Source organism: Pan paniscus, chromosome 8 (assembly GCF_029289425.2).
Source record: "Pan paniscus chromosome 8, NHGRI_mPanPan1-v2.0_pri, whole genome shotgun sequence".
Taxonomy (NCBI): Eukaryota; Metazoa; Chordata; class Mammalia; order Primates; family Hominidae; genus Pan; species Pan paniscus.
The window spans coordinates 45,106,752-45,126,683 of record NC_073257.2 but is presented as its reverse complement, the minus strand read 5'-3'; the positions used below and the strand labels follow the sequence as shown (position 1 = coordinate 45,126,683).

Genomic DNA, 19,932 nt, shown 5'->3' with positions numbered 1-19,932 from the left:
AAAAAAGAAAAAGGGGGAGAAAGCTTATTTGAAGAAATAATGGCTCAAAATGTCCCAAATATAGGGAAAGATATAAACATCAGAAAGATAAAACGTCTCCAAACAGGTACAACCCAAAGAATATTTCACCAAAATGTATTATAACCAAACTGTCAAAAATTAAAGACAAAAAGAGAATCTTGAAAGCAACAAAGAAAAGAGCTTCCTCACACAGAGAGAATCCCCATAGGGCTATCAGCAGTGAAAATTTTGCAGTCTAAGAGAGAGTAAGAAGATATTTTCAAAGTTCTGGAAGAAAAAAACTGCCAACCAAGAATACCTTACCCAGAAAAGTTGGTCTACAAAAATGAAGGAGTGATACTTTCTCTGACAAAAGCTCAGGAGTTCATCATCATCAGGCTTGCCTTACAAAAATGATAAAGGGAGCTCTTCAATCTGAAATGAAAGGACACTAAGTAGTAACACAAATACATATGAAAGTATAAAACTCACTGGTGAAAGTGTGTATATAGTAAAATTACATACCATAATATTGTAGCAGTAGTCTGTAAATCACTTATGTCTACAGAATAAAGGGTAAAAAACAAAATACCTATAGCTACAAGAATTTCTTAATAAAATTCAATATAAAATATGTGAATTATAACATCAAAAACATAAAATGCTTAGAGGGGAGTAAAAGTATATCAACAAATCACAAAGGAAGATAGCAAACAGGGAATAAAAGAACAAAGGATCTACAAAACAGCTAAAAAGCAATTAACAGAATGGCAATAGTAAGTCCTTATTTATTAAAGGTAACTTGAGAGTAAATGGATCAAATTATTCAATTCAAAGACACAGAAGGGCTGAATGAATAAAAAACAAGACTACCTGCTGTTTACTCACAGAATAAATGTGAAGGGATGTAAGTAGATACTCCATGCAATTAGAAACCAATAAATGAGCAGCTGTGGCTATACTTGGACATCAGACCAGATACTTTAAATCAAAAACAGTCACAAGAGACAAAGAAGATTATTATATAATGAAAAAAGCTTAAGAGAATATAACAAATATATACACACCCAACATTGCAACACCTAAATATATAAAACAAATATTAATAGATCTGAAGAGAGAGATAGACAGCAATACAATAATAGCAGAGGCCGTCAGTACTGTACATTCAATAATGGACAAATCATCCAGACAGAAAACAAATAAGGAAACCTTACATTTTAACCACACTTTACACCAATGGACCTAACAGACATATACAAGATAGTCCATTCAACAGCAGGAGAATATAGAGCTTTCTCAAGTGCAAATGGAATGTTCTAAAGGACAGATCTTGTGTTAGGCCAGTAAGTCTTATAAAATTTAAGAAGGCTAAAATCATATCAAGTATTTCCCAATCACAGTGGCATGAAACTAGAAATCAATAACTGAAGAAAAATTGAAAGATTTACAAATACGTGGAAACTAACATACTCCTGAACAATGGGTCAAAAAGAAAATCAAAAAGAAATCAAAAAATATCTTATGACACACAAAAATGGAAACATACCAAAATTTATGTGATGCAGCAAAAGCAGTTATTAAAAGGAAGATTATAGCAGTAAAAACCTACATTCAAGCTGGGCACAGTGTCCCACACTTGCAATGTCAGCTACTAAGGAGGCTAAGTGAGAGAATCACTTGAGGCCAGGAGTTTGAGGTTGGAGTGAGCTATGATCACATCACTCTACTCCAGCCTGGGCAACAGAGCAAGACCCTATCTCTAAATAAATAAGTAAATAAATAAAGTATACATTAAAAAAAGACAAAAGAGCTCAAATAACGTAATGTCACACCTCAAGGAACTAGAAAAAGAACAAACTGAGCCCAAAGTTAGTAAAAGGAAGGAAATAAAAGATTAGCGCAGAAGTACATAAAATAGAGACTAGAAAAATCATAGAAAAGTTCAACAAAACTAAGATTTGGTTTTTGAAAAGATAAACATAATTGACAAGACTTTAGCTGGACTAAGAAAAAACAGCAAGACTCAAGTAACATTGGAAAAGAAAGAAGAGACATAATAACTGATACCAAAAAAATACAAAGGATAAAGACTACTGTGAGCATTTATACACCCACAAAATAGATACCCTAAAATAACTGGATAATTCATAGACACATACAACCCACCAAGACTAAATCATGAAGAAACAGAAAGTCTGAACAGACTAGTAATTAATAAGAAGACTGACTCAGTGATAAAATCCCCCACTAAAAAAAAAAAAAAGAAAAAACCAGGACCCAGTGGTTTTATGGCCTAATTCTACCCAACATTTAAAGAACTAGTAGAATGCTTCTCGAATTCTTCGAAAATCTTGAAGAGGAAGGAATACTTCTGAACTATTTTTCAAGGTTAGTATTACCCTAATACCAAAGCCAGACAAAGACGCTATGAGAAAAGAAAACACAGTCCAATATCTCTGATGAATATGGATACAAATATCTTTAACAAAATACTAGCAAACTGAATTGACAGCACATTAAAAGAATCATTCACTATGACCAAGTGGGACTGATCCCTGGGGTGCAAAGATGGTTCAAAATATGCAAATAAATGTGATATACTGTATTACTAGAATAAAATACAAAAATCATATGATAGCCTCAATATATGGGGAAAAACATTTGAAAAAATTCAACATTCTTTCATGACAAAAATAACAAATTAGATACAGAAGGAATGTACTTCAAAACAATAATGGCCAACTATCACAAGCCCACAGCTACACAGTCAACAGTGAAAAGTTGAAAGATTTTCCTCTAAGATGAAGAACAAGATAAAGATGCCCATTCTTGCCACTTCTATTCAACATAGTGCTGGAATTCCTAGCTAGAGCAATTAAGCAAGAAAAGAAATAAAAGGTGTCCAAATACGAAAGCAAGAAATAAAATTATTTCTATTTGCAAAAAAAGAAAGAGGGACCATCACTACTGACCACATGGACATAAAGGGACAATAAACAAATACTATAAATAACTTATGCTAACAAATTTGATAATTTAGATTATATGGATAAATTCTTGGAAACTCACAATCTACCAAAACTCACAAAGGAGAAATTGATATTATGAATAGGCCTATTTAAAAGAAATTGAATCAATAATTAATAACCTTCCAAAACAGCAGGTACTATGCTCAGATGGTTTCACTTGGCAAATTCTACCAAACATTTAACTAAGAAATTATGCCAATTCTTTATGATCTCTTCCAGAAGACAGAAACACAGGGAACATTTCCTGACTCATTCTATGAGGCCAGTATCACTCCAATACCAAAGCCGGACAAAGACATTACAAGAAAGGAAAACTACAGATGAATATCTTTCATGAATACATATGTGAAAATCCTCAACAAAACATTAGCAAATCACATACATAAATGTATAGAAAGAACTATACAACACAACCAAATGGGTTATTCCAGGTACGTAAGGCTAGTCCAATATTCAAAAATCAATTAATGTAATCTACATGCTAAAGAAGAAAAATCATATGATCATATCAATAAATGCAGAAAACGTATTTGACAAAATCTAACACCTACCCATAATTTTAAAAAACTCTTTGTAAATTATAAATAAAATAGAAGTAAGCTTCCTCAGTTTGATAAAGAAAATCTACAAAAAGTTTATAGCTAACATCATACTTACAGTGAAATCCTAAATGCTTCCTCCCTAAGATCAGGAAGAAGGCAAGCATGCCCATTTTTACCATGCTATTTAACATCATACTGGAAGTCCTAGCTAATGCAATAATATAAGAAAAGAAAATCAGAAGGAAGAAGTAACACTGTCTGTTAGATAATGTGACTGTCTCTATAGAATATCCCAAAGAATCACCAATATCTAGTAATAAACAATTATTGCAAATTTACAGGACACAAAAGTTAATTGCAATTGCTTTCCTATATACCAGCAATGAAGTATTTGTATTTGAATTTTAAATTATAGATATTAGCACCACTTATAGTAGCACTGAAATTTCAACACTTCAGTGTAAATCTAAAAGAAAATATGTACAAGATCTATATGAGGAAAAGTTCATTACTCTGATGAAAGAAAGCAAATACGATCTAAATAAATGGAGAGATATTTCATGTTCATAGAATGAAAGATACAATATTGTTAAGATACAAGTTCTTGTCCATTTAATCTATAGATTCAATGCAATCTCAATCAAAATCCCAGCAAGGTATTTTTTGGATACCAACAAATTGTTTCTAAAGTTTATAAAGTTTAATAGACCCAGAGAAGTCAACACAATGTTGAAGAACAACAAAGTTGGAGGACTGACACTACCCAACTTCAATACTTACTAAAAGCTAAAGTAATCAAGACATGTAGCACTGCCAAAATAGACAGACAAGCAAACAGAATAAAGAGCCCAAAAACAGACTCACAAATATACGCAACTGATCTTTGGCAAAGGAACAAAGGCAACTCAATGAAGAAAGAGTACTCTTCTCAACAAATGATGCTGAAACAACTGGACATCCAAATGCAAAAAAAAAACAATGACTCTAGACATAGACTTTACAGTTCTCACAAAAATTAACTCAAAATGGGCTGGGCGCAGTGGCTCACGCCTGTAATCCCAGTACTTTGGGAGGCTGAGGCAGGCGGATCACGAGGTCAGGAGTTCGAGACCAGCCTCACCAACATGGTGAAACCCCATCTCTACTAAAAATACAAAAATTAGCCGGGCGTGGTGGCGCACGCCTGTGGTCCCAGTTGCTAGGGAGGCTGAGGCAGGAGAATCACTTGAACAGGGAGGCGGAGGTTGCAGTGGGTCGAGATTGCACCATTGTACTCCAGCGACAGAGCGAGACTCCATCTCAAAAAAAAAAAATTAACTCAAAATGGATCATAGTTATAAATGTAAAATGCAAAACTATAAAACTTTTACAAGACAGTAGAAGAGACTATCTAGGTAACTTTGGGTTTGAAGATGAATTTTTACATACAACACCTAAAGCACAATTCGTGAAATAAAAAAAAAAATGGTAAGTTTGACTTTATTCTGGCTCTGCAAAAGACACTGCTAAAAGAATGAAAAGATAAGCCACAGACTGAGAGAATATCTTTGCCAAACACATATCTGATACAAGGCTTGTATCCAAAATATAAAAAGAACTCTTAAAACTCAACAATAAGAAAACAAATAACCCAATTTTTAAAATGGGTAAAAGACCTGAATACCTCACCAAAGAAATGAAACAGATGGCAAATAAGCTTATGAAAACATGCTCAACATCATGTATAGTCATGGAACTGCAAATGAAAACAATGAAAAATCACTACACAACTATTAGAATGGCTAAAAGCCCAAACACTGTCAATTCTAAATGCTGACAAAGATGTGGAGCAACAAGAATTCTCCTCAATTGCAGGGGGGAATGCAAAATGGTACAGCCCCTTTGCACGCTCATTTGGCAGTTTCTTATAATGCTAAACAACTCTTACTATATGACTTAGCAGTCATGCTCCTTTGTGTTTACCCAATTGAGCTGAAAACTTACATCTACACAAAAACCTGAACAAAAGTGTTGATAGTAGCTTTATTTATAATTGCCAAAACGTGGAAACAACCAAGATGCCCTTTCATAGGTAAATGGATAAATTGTAGTAAATCCATAAATTGATTATTTATCAGCAATTAAAAAGAAATAAACTGTCAAACTATTGAAAGACACGGAGGAACTTTAACTGTACATTGTTAGGTAAAAGAAAGACTAATAATATCAAATATACAACATTCTTGAAAAGGAAATACTATAGAAACAGTAAATAAACAGATTAGTGGTTTCCAGGGATTCAGGTGGATGGAGGAAGAGGTGAATAGGTGGGACACAGGGGATTTTGGGGGCAATTAAACTATTCTGTGACACTGTAATGGTGGATCCAAGACATGATACATTTGTCAAAACCCACTGAGCTGTACAAGGCAAAAAGCAAACCAGATGTAAACTATGGACTTTAGTTAATAATAATGTATCAAAATTGGTTCATCAACCATAACAAATGTATCACATTAATGCAAAATGTTAATAACAGGGGAAGCTTTATGCGGGAAGTGGGGGGACTGCACTAATGGGAACTCTGTAATTTCTGTTCAATTTTTCTGTGAACCTAAAACTTCTCTAAAAAATAGTCAATTAATTATTAAATGAAGGAACATCAAGATGAAATTGTGACCTGAAAGCAAAACCAGAGTGCAATACAAAGGTAGCTTTTGTCTTGCTGGCCAGGCTATAAGATTTAATAGAATTTAGAAAACAGGAAGGGAAGAGAGGATTAAGTGTGGCCAGAGAAGAAGAGAGGAGGTACTTTTAAAAGAAAATTATAGTAAACAAGTGAAATACAGCAACAGAGAAAGACAGTAGGTCAATACTAGTAAAGCTAAGAACCTGAAACAACTGCCACTGAAAAAAGATCTTACGAATTTGCAAAGCATTTTCTCCATATTGTACAATATAATTCTGTCCTCTGCTCCCCTTTAGAACCATGAGCAAAATCTCAATTATATTTTCTCCTTTTGAAATGTGGTTTTATGATTGGAAGATGTATTCCATTAGACTATAAGTGGGTACAGCGATTTCTGCTTTCATCCATGATGGAGCATCAGGGACCAGAATTACTTTTCTACTTTAAACCACTTAAATACTGGACAAAAATACATGAAACAGTAGTATTCAGAAATTGGAAAACAGTGAATGCAGCACATATGGAAATAAAGTGGAAAGGCCCTGTGATGACCCCAGTTTGCTGTCTAGAATTGCCAGTCCACAGTGTAGGGAAGGGGAACTCAGAGCACACTGGTCACCTTGAGTTTAGGAAACAAAGTTCAGTGTTTGTGGAAGCCAAGGTACAATATTAGAAGGAAGGCAACCATACAGATTGAGAGAGAGAAAAAGAGAGAGCTCTTGAGAGGTCCATAGATGTACAAAGGATTCCCCTCGATGTATACAGAGGTTTTCACTATCTACTCCAAAGTTCTATATACCTTTCTACTCCACCTAGTCAGTCAGAGCTCTCTTCAACCAGAAATCTCTATAGAACTTGGGAGTGCTGTAAGATGTGCAGCTGTCCTTGGTTTAAACATGGCAACGTTTGGGTTTAAAGCTGAAGTTGAAAGAGGGCAGAATTCCCAGCAACCTGTTCCAAGCAAATATTATTTTCTACTTTTGAACTGTATTCCATAGTGTGCTTTACACTATTATTTCAAAATTCTCTCCAGCCCTAAGACATAAGAAAGTTAATTTCCTTTCTATTGACAAGTAGTCACAAACTTAACATACAAGCTCTAGCAGTTCTTTATATTCCTGAACTGACAACTACTCATCTGCAGTCAAAGCATTTGTGGATATAATTCCTAGTAACAAAATCTACAAACTATTTAAATTTATCACTGCTACACCTCAAAGGCCTGCCAACATTTCAGTAGTACGTTCTAATCACAACTCAAAATTCTCCATTCCATGTACTAACATGCACTCCTCAAAAATTAATCTAGGCCGGGCGCAGTGGCTCACGCCTGTAATCCCAACACTTTGGGAGGCCAAGGCAGGCAGATTACCTGAGGTCAGGAGTTCAAGACCAGCCTGGCCAACATGGTGAAACTCTCTCTACTAAAAAAAAAAGAAAAAAAAATACAAAAGTTAGCTGGGTGTGGTGGTTCATGCCTGTAATCCCAGCTACTCGGGAGGCTGAGGGACAAGAATCACTTGAACCCAGGAGGCAGAGGTTGCAGTGAGCTGAGATCATGCCACTGCACTCCAGCCTGGGCAACAGAGCAAGACTCTGTCTCAAAAAAAAAAAAAAAAAAGAATCTAGTTTCAGTAACACGTATCCTTAACTAAGAATTTCAATACTTGCTTGACAACCAGCTCAACTATATGGCTCCAAACTCCAAGGCAAGGAGTCTGTACTGTTAACCTAATAATTATTACTTTATAGAAATTAATGTAACAGAGGTTATTATCACAATAATGCTTTAATGAGTGGAAACTTACGTGGTTCTGTTGCAGAAACATCTTTAAATTCATCAGTTGAGTGGGCTTCTATGAATTCTGAAGTAAAAGTGTATTTGTCACTATAAACTTCAAACGGCAATTATATATACTAATTGAGTTTAAATTTTATTGTTTTAATTTTAGTAACTTATTCAGAAGAAAGAAAACTTTGAAAAAATAATAACTGCCAACACTGCAGATCTTCCTAATCAGGTAAGAAATGGTAATATTTAAAAGAATGTGTGTAACAGCTGATTATAAACATCACTTTCTCATCAAAACTTGTTTTTGCTCTTGTATTCTCTTATATTCATTGATGGTACCATCATTATCTAGTCTTCCTTCCTTCCATATCCAATCATCAACTTTCAAGTAAATACTTCTCAAACCTGACTCCCTTCTTCTTTTCACTAGTCTCTGAATATAGGTACTTATCACACATCTAAGGTATAATAACTTCCCTTTCCTACTCCTAGTCCCCAAATCTAGCTTCTACAGTGCAATCAGGAAAAAACTTCTCTAAAATTAAATCCTACAAAAAATCTTCAATGATTATTATTTTTGAAAAAAGTCTAAGCTCCTTAGCAGAGCATCCATTCCCACTATGACTAGGCCCTCTGTTACTTCATCCCTATATATTGCTTCTTACTCTAATACCAATCCAGTTGTAATTCTCTATGCATGTTGTTTGTTCACGCTATTGTCTTCTTAAAATACCAAATATTTCCCTTCTTTACTTGACTAAATCCTATTCACCCTTTAAAGTTGCATAAAGTCTTCTAACTCCTTAGGTTGAACAGATTGCTCCTTTCTGTGGACCCAATGCAAATTCCACATACCTTTATCATGCATGACACTGTACTAACATGCTAGATAATGTACTTGTATCCTTACTAAGCTGTAAATTTTACGGAAGTAACAACCACATTGTTGTCTGTATAGGGGATACACATTGTATTCATTTTGTATGTTCCCAGAATTTGGAACATAATAAAAACTTTTATTAAAATATCAAACTCACTATTATTATCTAAATTTACCATTGTATAATTTTATAACTGTAAATTTTTAACTTTAAGTCTCAAAATGTTCATACACTTAGGAAACCCCACAAAAGTCAAACATGCCGGGCATGGTGGCTCATGCCTGTAATCCCAACATTTTAAGAGCCCGAGGTGGGAGGATCACTTGAGGCCAGAAGTTCAAGACCAGCCTGGGCAACATAGTGAGACCTCCATCTGTACAAAAAAAAAAAAATCAGCTGGCCTCAGTGGCCTGTGCCTGTGGTCCTAGCTACCTCAAAAGGCTGAGCAGAGAGGATCACTTGAGCCCAAGAGTTTGAGGCTGCAGTGAGCGATATTCATGCCACTACACTCCAGCATGGGTGACAGAGTGAGACTCTCTCTTTAAAAGATAAAAAATAATAACAAAATTTTTAATAAAATTTTTAAGGATAAACATATATAAAATATTATCACCTTCAATTTTCTGTGCCAGAGCTTCACAACTTTTCATTGCTTCTGGTCGATTTTCTTTATCCCTGTTAAAGTTCAATAAATGAAATTTTTTTAATATATCAAAGAGTAAGAGTTTAAATTACACTAAAATAACTAAAATGTGAAGTCCAGACATATGAAGTTTGTAGAATAAAAATTAAACATATCTTTAATCTTTACTCACAGACACTAAGGTAAACTTACAAGTTACAAGTTGAAAAGTCAAACTAAACTATGTAATTATATGAATTCCATGCAGGCCATGAATATAATTAAGTATACCAAAAACATTCACAACAAAAACAGCAAAAATAAATTGTTAGAAACATGAGGTATCTTTTTGTCGAAGTATTATTATCAATCGTATAATGATGAAGGACATAAGTTCCGGAGTGAGACTACCTGACCTTTGGGTCAAAACCTGTTTCATCCATTTACTAATTATATGACCTCAGCCAGGTATATTACTTAACCTCTATTGGCTTCAGTTTATTCTCATTAAAATTGGGGTATAATAGTACCTTTCTCATAAAGTAGTTATGAAAATCAAAGATTATACATGTAAAGTTACTACAAAAATCACTAGTACACAGCAGACACTTAAATGTCAAGTATGAATATGGTCTAAACCTTAATCTTTGAACCAAGGATCTACTTATGCAACCCCCAGGAGCCAACTCAAGTACCACTCTCTTCATTATTTTCAGTTATTGACAGAGATATCACTAAAGTAACTGCATAACTAGTGGCCCCTCCCAACTATGGGTATGTATATTCTATTTTAACACAAAAAAAGAATGTTTTATCTGTCTAATGCAAAAACATGGTTGCTTATAAATGTAAAAATTTTACTTGATAAGCTGTTAATATAATTAATGAAGGTGTTCATGAACAATGAAGTATTTCATTAGATCTTAGTTTCCTATTTATTACTAGGAGTTTCCTAATCAAACTGAGAGAAGAGTTTATAAGCCAGATATTTCAAAGCTAGCAATGTCCAATATAACTTTCTAATAACAGCCACATGTAGGTACTAAGCACTTTAAATGCGGCTAGTGTGACTAAGAAACTGATTTTCTACATTGAATTTGCATAGCCACATGCAGCGAATGTCTCCTGTATTGTACATCTCAGATTATTTAAAATTGCAAATAGAAACAAGCTGACTAGACCTGATTTGACTAAGAAGCTCTGTGTATAGCCATCATATCTGACCCATTATCTTACATTCAGTGCTAATTATATACCCTTTCTTACTGTTTTTAATTCAATTAGTTCTTATATTTCACTTACATAGTTTTAGACAACATGACTTTCATGGAGGATTTAGACCTCTGTTTAAGGCGATTCTTCAGTTCTTCAAATCTTTGTACAAGCCTTACTATTTCTGCAATATTTAAAATGACTGTTTTGTCAGGTTTTGGAGGCTCTGCTTGTAAGAGAGTTTGATCTTTACTTATCTAAAATAATAAAATTAACCAGTTACTTAGTAAATACCCATTTTGTTCCCATACCTCAAATAAATTTCATTATTTCCTTTATTAAATCAAAGTAATTTTTATATTTTTCTTATCTATAGCTATAGCCAAGTAATGATACAATATTTTACAAATATATTTATATGAGCAATTATCTATGAATACAACTATAGCTCAGTGATGGCTTTTACATGTAAAGCCTGAAATCTAACTGTCTGTTTATTGCTTTAATATATAGGAATTTTAAGCAAGTCCAATAACAATAAATGCAACTCAAAATATTTACAAGAGTAATTCTAAATTGTTTCCCATAAATTCTTTTTAAGAATACCCTTACTGTAGTAAATTATCTAAAGATAGTAATTTTCTCTCAAAGTCTAATACTGTCTATTACTAACTCCCAGAAGTTAAAATATAAAGATCTATGGAACTAGCATTTTTCCAGTCTGCATGGGGAAGACTGTGACATATTTGGCTGTCTTGAGACCTTTGGAATAGATCAAGCTAAAAAATAACAAGCCGTGGAAAGAAACAGCAAGATTCACAGAATAAGATGACCATAATTACTATTCTAGGTAATAAGTTTACTTAAAGAAAATTCAGCAAGAATGAGTGTCCAAAAACCACAGCAAAAGAAACCTACAAACAGCCAATGTGTGGAGACATAAACAAGCAGAATAGCAATTGGGGTCAGAAAGTTTTGATAGGAAAATGGCACAGAATATTTACAAGAGTAATGCTAAAATAATTGCTTGCCCTAAATTCAGAGATCCACCCATGTAGACATCTCCAATCCTTATGCTAGGAGGAAAAGTTGGGGAAAAAATGAAGTCAAGGACTTAGCAAAGATAAATTCTAGCACTGGGGATTTAGAACAGAGACTTCATTTTTGTAATGACTGGAATGAGAGTAGGATATAACAGCAGGAAGTGAATGCTGGGCAATGCACTAGAAGTCTGAGCTTGGGTGTAGGGAAGATATGGCAAGGAACACAGAATAGGTGGAAGAGAAGCAGGAGACCTATGGAAATTCTATAGACAAAGGAAATATTCCAAATAAGAAGCCGCAAATCATAAATTGAGTCAAAAATAATGTCATCAATTTACTGCATCTCATCTCAAAAATCTATTCTTCATTGTCTTGTCTGTGATAGTGGAATATTTCTTCCCTGACAGGTGGCCTGATGTTAGCCTTTTTCAGTAGAGGGTCCTGAAGAGGCACTAGAAGAGGAAGAAGCTTTTCTTCCTAGTTCTGTGTATCTCTCTCTGCTTCTTCCTCAGGTAGTGTGTAGTATATTTTATAGTACTCACCCCCAGAAAATTTCAACAGCATCACCTGATGGATGGCTTCCTGGTAAGGTCCCTGGCATGGCAGATTCCTATGGGCAGCTTCCCCCAGAACTTCGTAGCAAAATCCACCAGTGCAGAGCCTCCCTTAGGGAAGTTTTCCAACATATCACCCTTATGAACAGCTTCCCAGCAGGAAGTACAACACCTCTCTGGAAGGTGGCTTTTCCTAGCATCACAGAGGGCAGATTCCTAAGTGTACCACCCTCATGGACACCTTCCCAGTGAGTTCAAGCTCCACCAGCCTTGCAGCCCAGCAGACTTCTCTGCCATGTAGTGATGAAAGCTGCTCCCTCTTCAGAAGTTCTGCATCTTAGCCCTGCGTTGCTGGGAGGGAATGATTGGGGATATTCATATTCTGATTCCATCCTAGGAGTTGAAGTTGTTCCCTCTATCTTCTACTCCTGTATTCATTAGAATTATCTTTACTCCTTTAGTAGAATGTCTATCAATATCCTTTAGTAGATATTCCTCTGTTACAATAATTCTTTATATTAAACTTTCCCTAACCAAATTACTGTGTGGTTTTTGTCCCTTGATTAGACTCTCGATACATCACATTTCCCAATACAGATTAAATTTTAACAGAAGTCCTTTCTGGGAAAAAAGATAAAGGCACAGAACTAAAAGAGTATGGAATAGATAGTGGGTTATCAGCTAAACGGTTTCTTCAGAAAGACCTTTGGGGCACAGATTCCAGCAGGACAATTCTGAAGTGTACAGGCTACTGTAGGTTCAGCCTACATTTCTCTGGTGTAGCTCACCATATTCTCTAATAGTTTCCACATGTAGCTCTGTTAATGCAACATGTAATGCAAAATGATCACTGACATTAACCTTACCAGCATGTACTGACAATAAATTACGTCAGCAGTAAAAAGATTATCACAAGATTCTCAAATGTTAGTGTGCATAAGAATCCCTTGTTTCCTACCTGTTGAAGCAGTAGACTCCTAACTCACAGACTCACAAAAGAAATCTAATCCAGTAATGTGCACTTATAACAGGTATCTTGGCTGACATTTAAACGTGTTCTATCAACTACACTTTAAGAAACATTCCTTGAGGTGCCCTCTCCCAGCACTCCTATTCAACACAGTATTGGAAGTCCTGGTCAGAGCAATCAGACAAGAGAAAGAAATAAAGGCATCCAAATAGGAAGAGTGGAAGTCAAACTATTCCCATTTACAGACAACATAATCCTATATCTAGAAAACCCCAAAGTCTTGACCCAAAAGTTCCTTCAGCTGATAAACAGCCTCAGCAAAGTCTCAAGATACAAAGTCAATGTACAAAAATCACTAGCATTCCTATACATCAACAACAGTCGAGCCAAGAGCCAAATCAGGAACGCAATCCCATTCACAATTGCCACAAAAAGAATACCTAGGAATACAGCTAACCAGGGAGGTGAACAATCTCTACAAGGGGAACTACAAAACACTGCTCAAAGAAATCAGAAATGACACAAACAAATGGAAAAACATTCCATGTGCATGGATAGAAAGAATCAATATGGTTAAAATGGCAATACTTTCCAAAGCAATTTATAAATCCAATGATATTCCTATCAAACTAACAATGAAATTCTTCACAGACCTAGAAAAAATCTATTTTAAGTTCATATTGGAACCAAAAAAGAGCCCAAAGAGCCAAGGCAATCCAAAGCAAAAAGAACAAATCTGGAGGCATCACACTACCTGACTTCAAACTATACTACAGGGCTACAGTAACCAAAATAGCATGGTACTGGCACAAAACCAGACACATAGAGCAATGGAACAGAATAGAGAAGCCAGAAATAAGGCTGCACACCTACAACTATCTGATCTTCGACAAACCTGACAGAAGCAAACAATGAAGAAAGGACTCCCTATTCAATAAATGAGGCTGGGATAACTGGTTAACCAAGTGCCGAAGATTTAAACGGGACTCATCGCTTACACCATATACAAAAATTAACTCAAGATGAATAAAAGACTTAAATGTAAAACCCAAAACTATAAAAATTCTGGAAGACAACCTAGGCAATACCATTCTGGACATAGGAATGGGCAAAGACTCCATGAAGATGCCAAAAGCAATTGCAACAAAAGCAAAAATTAACAAATAGGATCCAATTAAACTTAACAGCTTCTGTGCAGCAAAAAAAACTACCAAGAGAGTAAACAGGCAACCTAGAAATTGGGAGAAAACATTTGCAAACTATTCACCTGACAAAGGTCTAATATCCAACATCTATAAGAAACTTAAGCAAATTTATAAGACACAAACAAACAACACCATTAAACAGTGGACAAGGCCGGGCGCAGTGGCTCACGCCTGTAATCCTAGCACTTTGGGAGGCTGAGGCGGGCAGATTGCCTGAGCTCAGGAGTTCGAGACCAGCCTGGACAACATGGTGAAACCCCGTCTCTACTAAAATACAAAAAAAAAAAAAATTAGCCAGGCATGGTGGCATACACCTGTAGTCCCAGCTACTTGTGAGGCTGAGGCAGGACAATTGCTTGAACCCGGGAGGCAGAGGTTGCAGTGAGCCGAGATTGTGTCACTGCACTCCAGCCTGGTGAGGGAGCAAGATTCTGTCTCAAAAAAAAAAAAAAAAGTGGACAAAGGACATGAACGACACTTTTCAAAAGAAGACATACATGGGGCCAACAATCATATGAAAAAAAGCTCAACATCACTGATCATTAGAGAAATGCAAATCAAACCACAATGAGATACCACCTCATACCAGTCAGAATGACTATTATTAAAATGTAAAAACAAAAAATAAAAGGTGCTGGCAAAGTTGTGGAGAAAAAAATGCTTATACATTGTTGGTGGGAGTATAAATTAGTTGCCTGCTGTGGAAAACAGTGTGGTGATTCCTCAAATATCTAAAAACAGAACTACCATTTGACCCAGCAATCCCATTACTGGGTATATACCCAAGGGAAAATAAATCATCCTATCATAAAGACACGTACATGTGTATGTTCACTGCAACACTATTCACAATAGCAAAGACATGGAATTGGCCTAAATGTCCATCAGTGGTTGACTGGATAAAGAAAACGTGGTACATATATACCATGGAATACTATTCAGCCATATAAATGAATGAGATCATGTCTTTTGCAGGAACATGGATGGAGCTGGAGGCCATTATCCTTATCAAACTAGCACAGGAACGTAAAACCAAATACTGCATGTTCTCACTTATAAGTGGGAGCTAAATGATGAGAACTCATGAACACAAAGAAGGAAACAATAGACACTGGGGTCTACATGAGGGTGGAGGTTGGGAGGAAGGAGAGGAGCAGAAAAGATAACTGTTGGGTACTGGGCTTAATATGTGGGTGATGAAATAATCTGTACAACAAATATCTGTGACATGAGTTTACGTAAATAACAAACCTATACATGTACCCCTGAACTTAAAATAAAAGTTTACAAAAAAAAAAAAAGAGAAACACTCCTTGAAAAACAGTACATAATACAAACCTTTAGATAATATATCTGGTACACCAAATTAATAAAATATTAAAGATAAGTAATTATGGGTTTAAACATTGAAAAACTTGAAATTCCAGATCAGAAGTATACTGTGCAGTGGGGGTTCCTCCTGGTGATTATGAATGCACTGGTTGGGATTTCAGGCAAAATGGATATGATAGTAACCAACAATAAGGTGTAGACACAGAGAAAAGTGGACACATCTGACAGTTATTTAGAAAGTAAAACCCAGAGGACTTGTGGATAGATTAAATATCAGGAATAGATGGAAGTGAGTTGTCAGGAATGGTTTCCACATTTCACATTTACCCAATTTGATAAATAGTACTCATTCACTAAGATAGGGAACACTAGAAGAGATATGAGTTTAGGAGTAAAAATTCATATTTCTGACCCATTGCATCTGAGGTGGAATAGTCTAGTAAGCAATTATATACAAAGCCTGGAGTTCAGGGAAACATTTTGAGCAAGAGGTTTATGTTTCTAAATTACATGCATAAAGGTAATACTTGAATGGAAAAACTGGATGAGACTGCCTAGGGAGAAAGTTTGGAGTAAAAAGAAAAAAGGCATAGGATAAAACTTTGAGGTACTCCAACATTTACTGGTTGGGTTAAGGAGGGGACTCTAAAAAGAAGACAGCCAAAGAGGTAAAACAATAGCCAGGAAAATGTAATTCACAGAAGCCAAAGGACTAGTGTTTCAAAAATGAGGGCACGATCAATAATATTAACTATAGCTGAGGCAAAAAAAAAAAAAAAGTCTGTTTAATTTAACAACATACAACTTACTGGGAACCATATGGAGAGAATGTTTTACTTGTTAGGGAGACAGAATTCAGTCTGGATAGATTGAGAAATGCTTGGGAAGTAAGAGCATAGTGTATAGTAAATGAATATAAAAATAAATGTGGCTCTGAATGTGTGACACATGCTCCATGGCTAAACTCTTAAGGGTTATTATAGGAAATCCATTAACAACTCTAACTGTTTTACTTAATACCCTTAGTTGTCTCTTACAAGGAAAGAGTGCCCAGATTAATCTTTTCACTAGGTGCCAGTTTATTCGTTGAATACTTTAAAAAAAAAAAAAAACTAGTTTCATTGTTCAAAGACTGTCTACTCTGTTTTTCTCCCACTCGCTTATAAACCAGTTTTGCCTTTATACCCTGATAATAATCTAATGATTGTTTCCCTAATATGAGTAAATTTGCATACAAAATAATTTTTTTAAAAACAGGCTAATAAAGGACATGGAAATAGGCCTTTAGAGAGGAATGTGGATCAAATAAGAGATAGAAGAGCATATTTAAAAACTGAAAAGAAGGATAAATTGAATGAGAGAAACTGAATATACAAGAGAGAATAATTAATTAATCAAAGTTCTTGAGAGGGCACGGCAGGGCACAGTGGCTCACGCCTGTAGTCCCAGCACTTTGGGAGGAGGAGGCAAGGGAATTGCATGAATCCAGGAGTTCAAGACTAGCCTGGGCAACATGGCAAAACCCCATCTCTACTAAAAAAAATACCAATTAGCCAGGCATGGTGGCTCATGCCCGTGGTCCCAGCTACTTGAGAGGCTAAGGTTGGAGAATCACCTGAGCCCGGGAGGTCAAGGCTTCAGTGAGCCGAGATCAAATCACTGCAGTCCAGCCAGGGCAACCAGAATGAGATCAAGTTCTCAAAAACACAAACAAACAAACAAACAAACAAACACAAAGTCTTGAGAAGGCAAGAGGATATGAAATCCAAAACAGAAGTGAAATAATTAGTCATATGTATAAGAAAGAACAATGTATCTGTCTTAACAGGAAAAAAGAAAGAGAAAATGAGTACAGACGTTAATATTGTGTTAGGTAGCAGGAATTGAAGGAGTTCCAACCAACGGCTTGTATTTAGAGCATTCCAAGTGTTTGGTGGCCAGAGCAGTATTTAAAGTAATAATTGGAAAAACAGAAATTTACAGTTCAAGAATAAGTTGCCTAAATTAGTAATTTTTAAAATAAAGTAATTTAGTTAATGACAAGTTCCAGAGTGTGACTGGAAGTGGAGGCCAAGAGATCTTTGGAGATGAGGAAGTCAAGAAAGTGAGAAGCCAGGGTTTTGGATAGGTCATGTACATTGACAGGACTGAGTGCAAAAGAAGAGTAAAAGTAAACCCATTAATAAAATAATAAAAAGAGGTTGATGGATGAAAAGAAGATGACAAGATGAATTTCCAAAGTTGCAAAGAAGAACACATTTTAAAAGAGGGTAGAGGAATAGTAGACTTCACTCTACCCCTACTTCTCTGGAAGGATAATGACCTCTATGCCATAATCAAAGAATGACTAACACTTTTCCAATGTCAGTCAAATGTATCCTAAAGCAAACAGCATATAGACCATGAAAGTCTTCTGTTCTGGGACCAGAGATAAAAACAATGAGAAGATGCTAGGATATAGTCACAGTTCATGCATTTAAGGTTCTATCTATATTTATCCTTTAAATACCCCCAAATAAACTGGCCTCTTTTCTTTGAAAAGCCTGGGCTTCAAGAGTGTTTAATTGGACTGAACCATAAGTGTGACCAAATGAGAACTAAAATAATACTGTAAATCAGTAAAGCTACCCTGGAAATCATTCTAATGTACTGACAGCATATATAAAGTATTTTCCAAAGTAGAATTAAAAGCCCCTAAGGACAGAGACCAGTAGTTCTCAAACTAATGGCAAAGTGCCTGAATCAAAAGTGTAAAAGAACATCATTAAAATAACATATTTCATCTATAGAAAATCAATACATAATTTTATGTCTACACATACATAATCATTTAGCATGATTTTTTAAAATATGGTAGAAATATTTAAAGTGAAAGGTTCTCTCATCACCCTTTTATGTAAATTGGAAAAAATAATAACTTAGTTTCCATTATTCAATTTTAGGAAAAAAAATGTGTCAGTCAAACTTGGAGTATACCAGATATATGCAGGGATATAGGGTGTAGGTCACTGAGAAATATTTTATCCCATCCACTTATTCCTTGTCTACCCAAATCAAAAGGTTACTTTATAACCAACAGTTATTCAAAAATGACTTATACATACTTAACTTATACATAATCCAAATTGGTTTTCAAATGAGTTAAAAAATATTAACTTAACAATTTTAAAACGTTAGACTTACTTCTTCCATCTGATTGACCTGCCACTGAAACCACTTTAAGAAAACAAAAGAGGGACAAAAAAAGAAATAGTGATTATTTAAATTGCACTGATGAAATAAATATCTATATAAATGTGTGTCTGTGTCTGTGAATCTTCATCCATCAAATATCAGCCCTGACCGAAATATCACTTGGGATTCAGAATGGGGCTAATGCACTATACAAATGAACATAAAATTCTTAAATATATAGAGCAGCAAGTATGGAATTCCTTCTACTCCCTTAAAATTTAGAAACCTCTTCTTCATTGGCATGTATTTCTGTGTTAAGTTTTAGTAGGCTTAAGCTGTAATATATTGAACATACCTTAAAAAGAGATTCCAAAATCTGAAAAATAAAGTTTTAATTAACACATTTAAAAATAGAATGCTTCACAATGTATGATATAATATTTAGTTCAGTCTTTTGCAATTTTCAATCACAAAAATGTACTAAGTATTAAAATATAACTTTATAAATCTGTAGTTGAAACTTGTAATTTTTTATTTACAGACAGTGTTTTTAGTTCACCTTGCATAGACAACTTCTTTCTAGAATTTAAAAATAATTTTTCTTTTTATATATAAAAAGGGAGAAAGAGGGAAAGAGAGACAGAATCTCACTGTCACCCAGGCTTGAGTGCAGCGGTGCACTCATAGCTCACTATAACGTGGTCTGATTTGACCACTACCCACTGTATGTATCAAAATATCGCTATGTGCCCCATAAATATGTATAATTATTACATGCCAATTTAAATACTATTGCCAGAAAAAGCAATAAATTAAGTGTATTCTATTATATGAAAAAAAAGACAATTGCAACAATTCCACTGTAGTCTTACATTTTACTCATAGCTAATTGATAAGGCTTATGG

The 19,932-nt window shown here is 35.0% G+C and overlaps 1 protein-coding gene across 1 annotated transcript in view; it reads right to left on the bottom strand.

The window, feature by feature from the left end:
• CCDC7 (coiled-coil domain containing 7) overlaps window positions 1-19,932 on the bottom strand; it is a 424,140-nt gene that overhangs the window by 393,589 nt on the left and 10,619 nt on the right. Inside the window, exons 5-9 of the mRNA XM_055092614.2 lie at window positions 19,383-19,403; window positions 19,037-19,069; window positions 10,840-11,006; window positions 9,529-9,590; window positions 8,051-8,107 (exon numbers count right to left, since the gene is read on the bottom strand). Of these exons, the coding sequence (XP_054948589.1) occupies window positions 8,051-8,107; window positions 9,529-9,590; window positions 10,840-11,006; window positions 19,037-19,069; window positions 19,383-19,403 (340 nt within the window). The remainder of the gene's footprint in view (window positions 1-8,050; window positions 8,108-9,528; window positions 9,591-10,839; window positions 11,007-19,036; window positions 19,070-19,382; window positions 19,404-19,932) is intronic.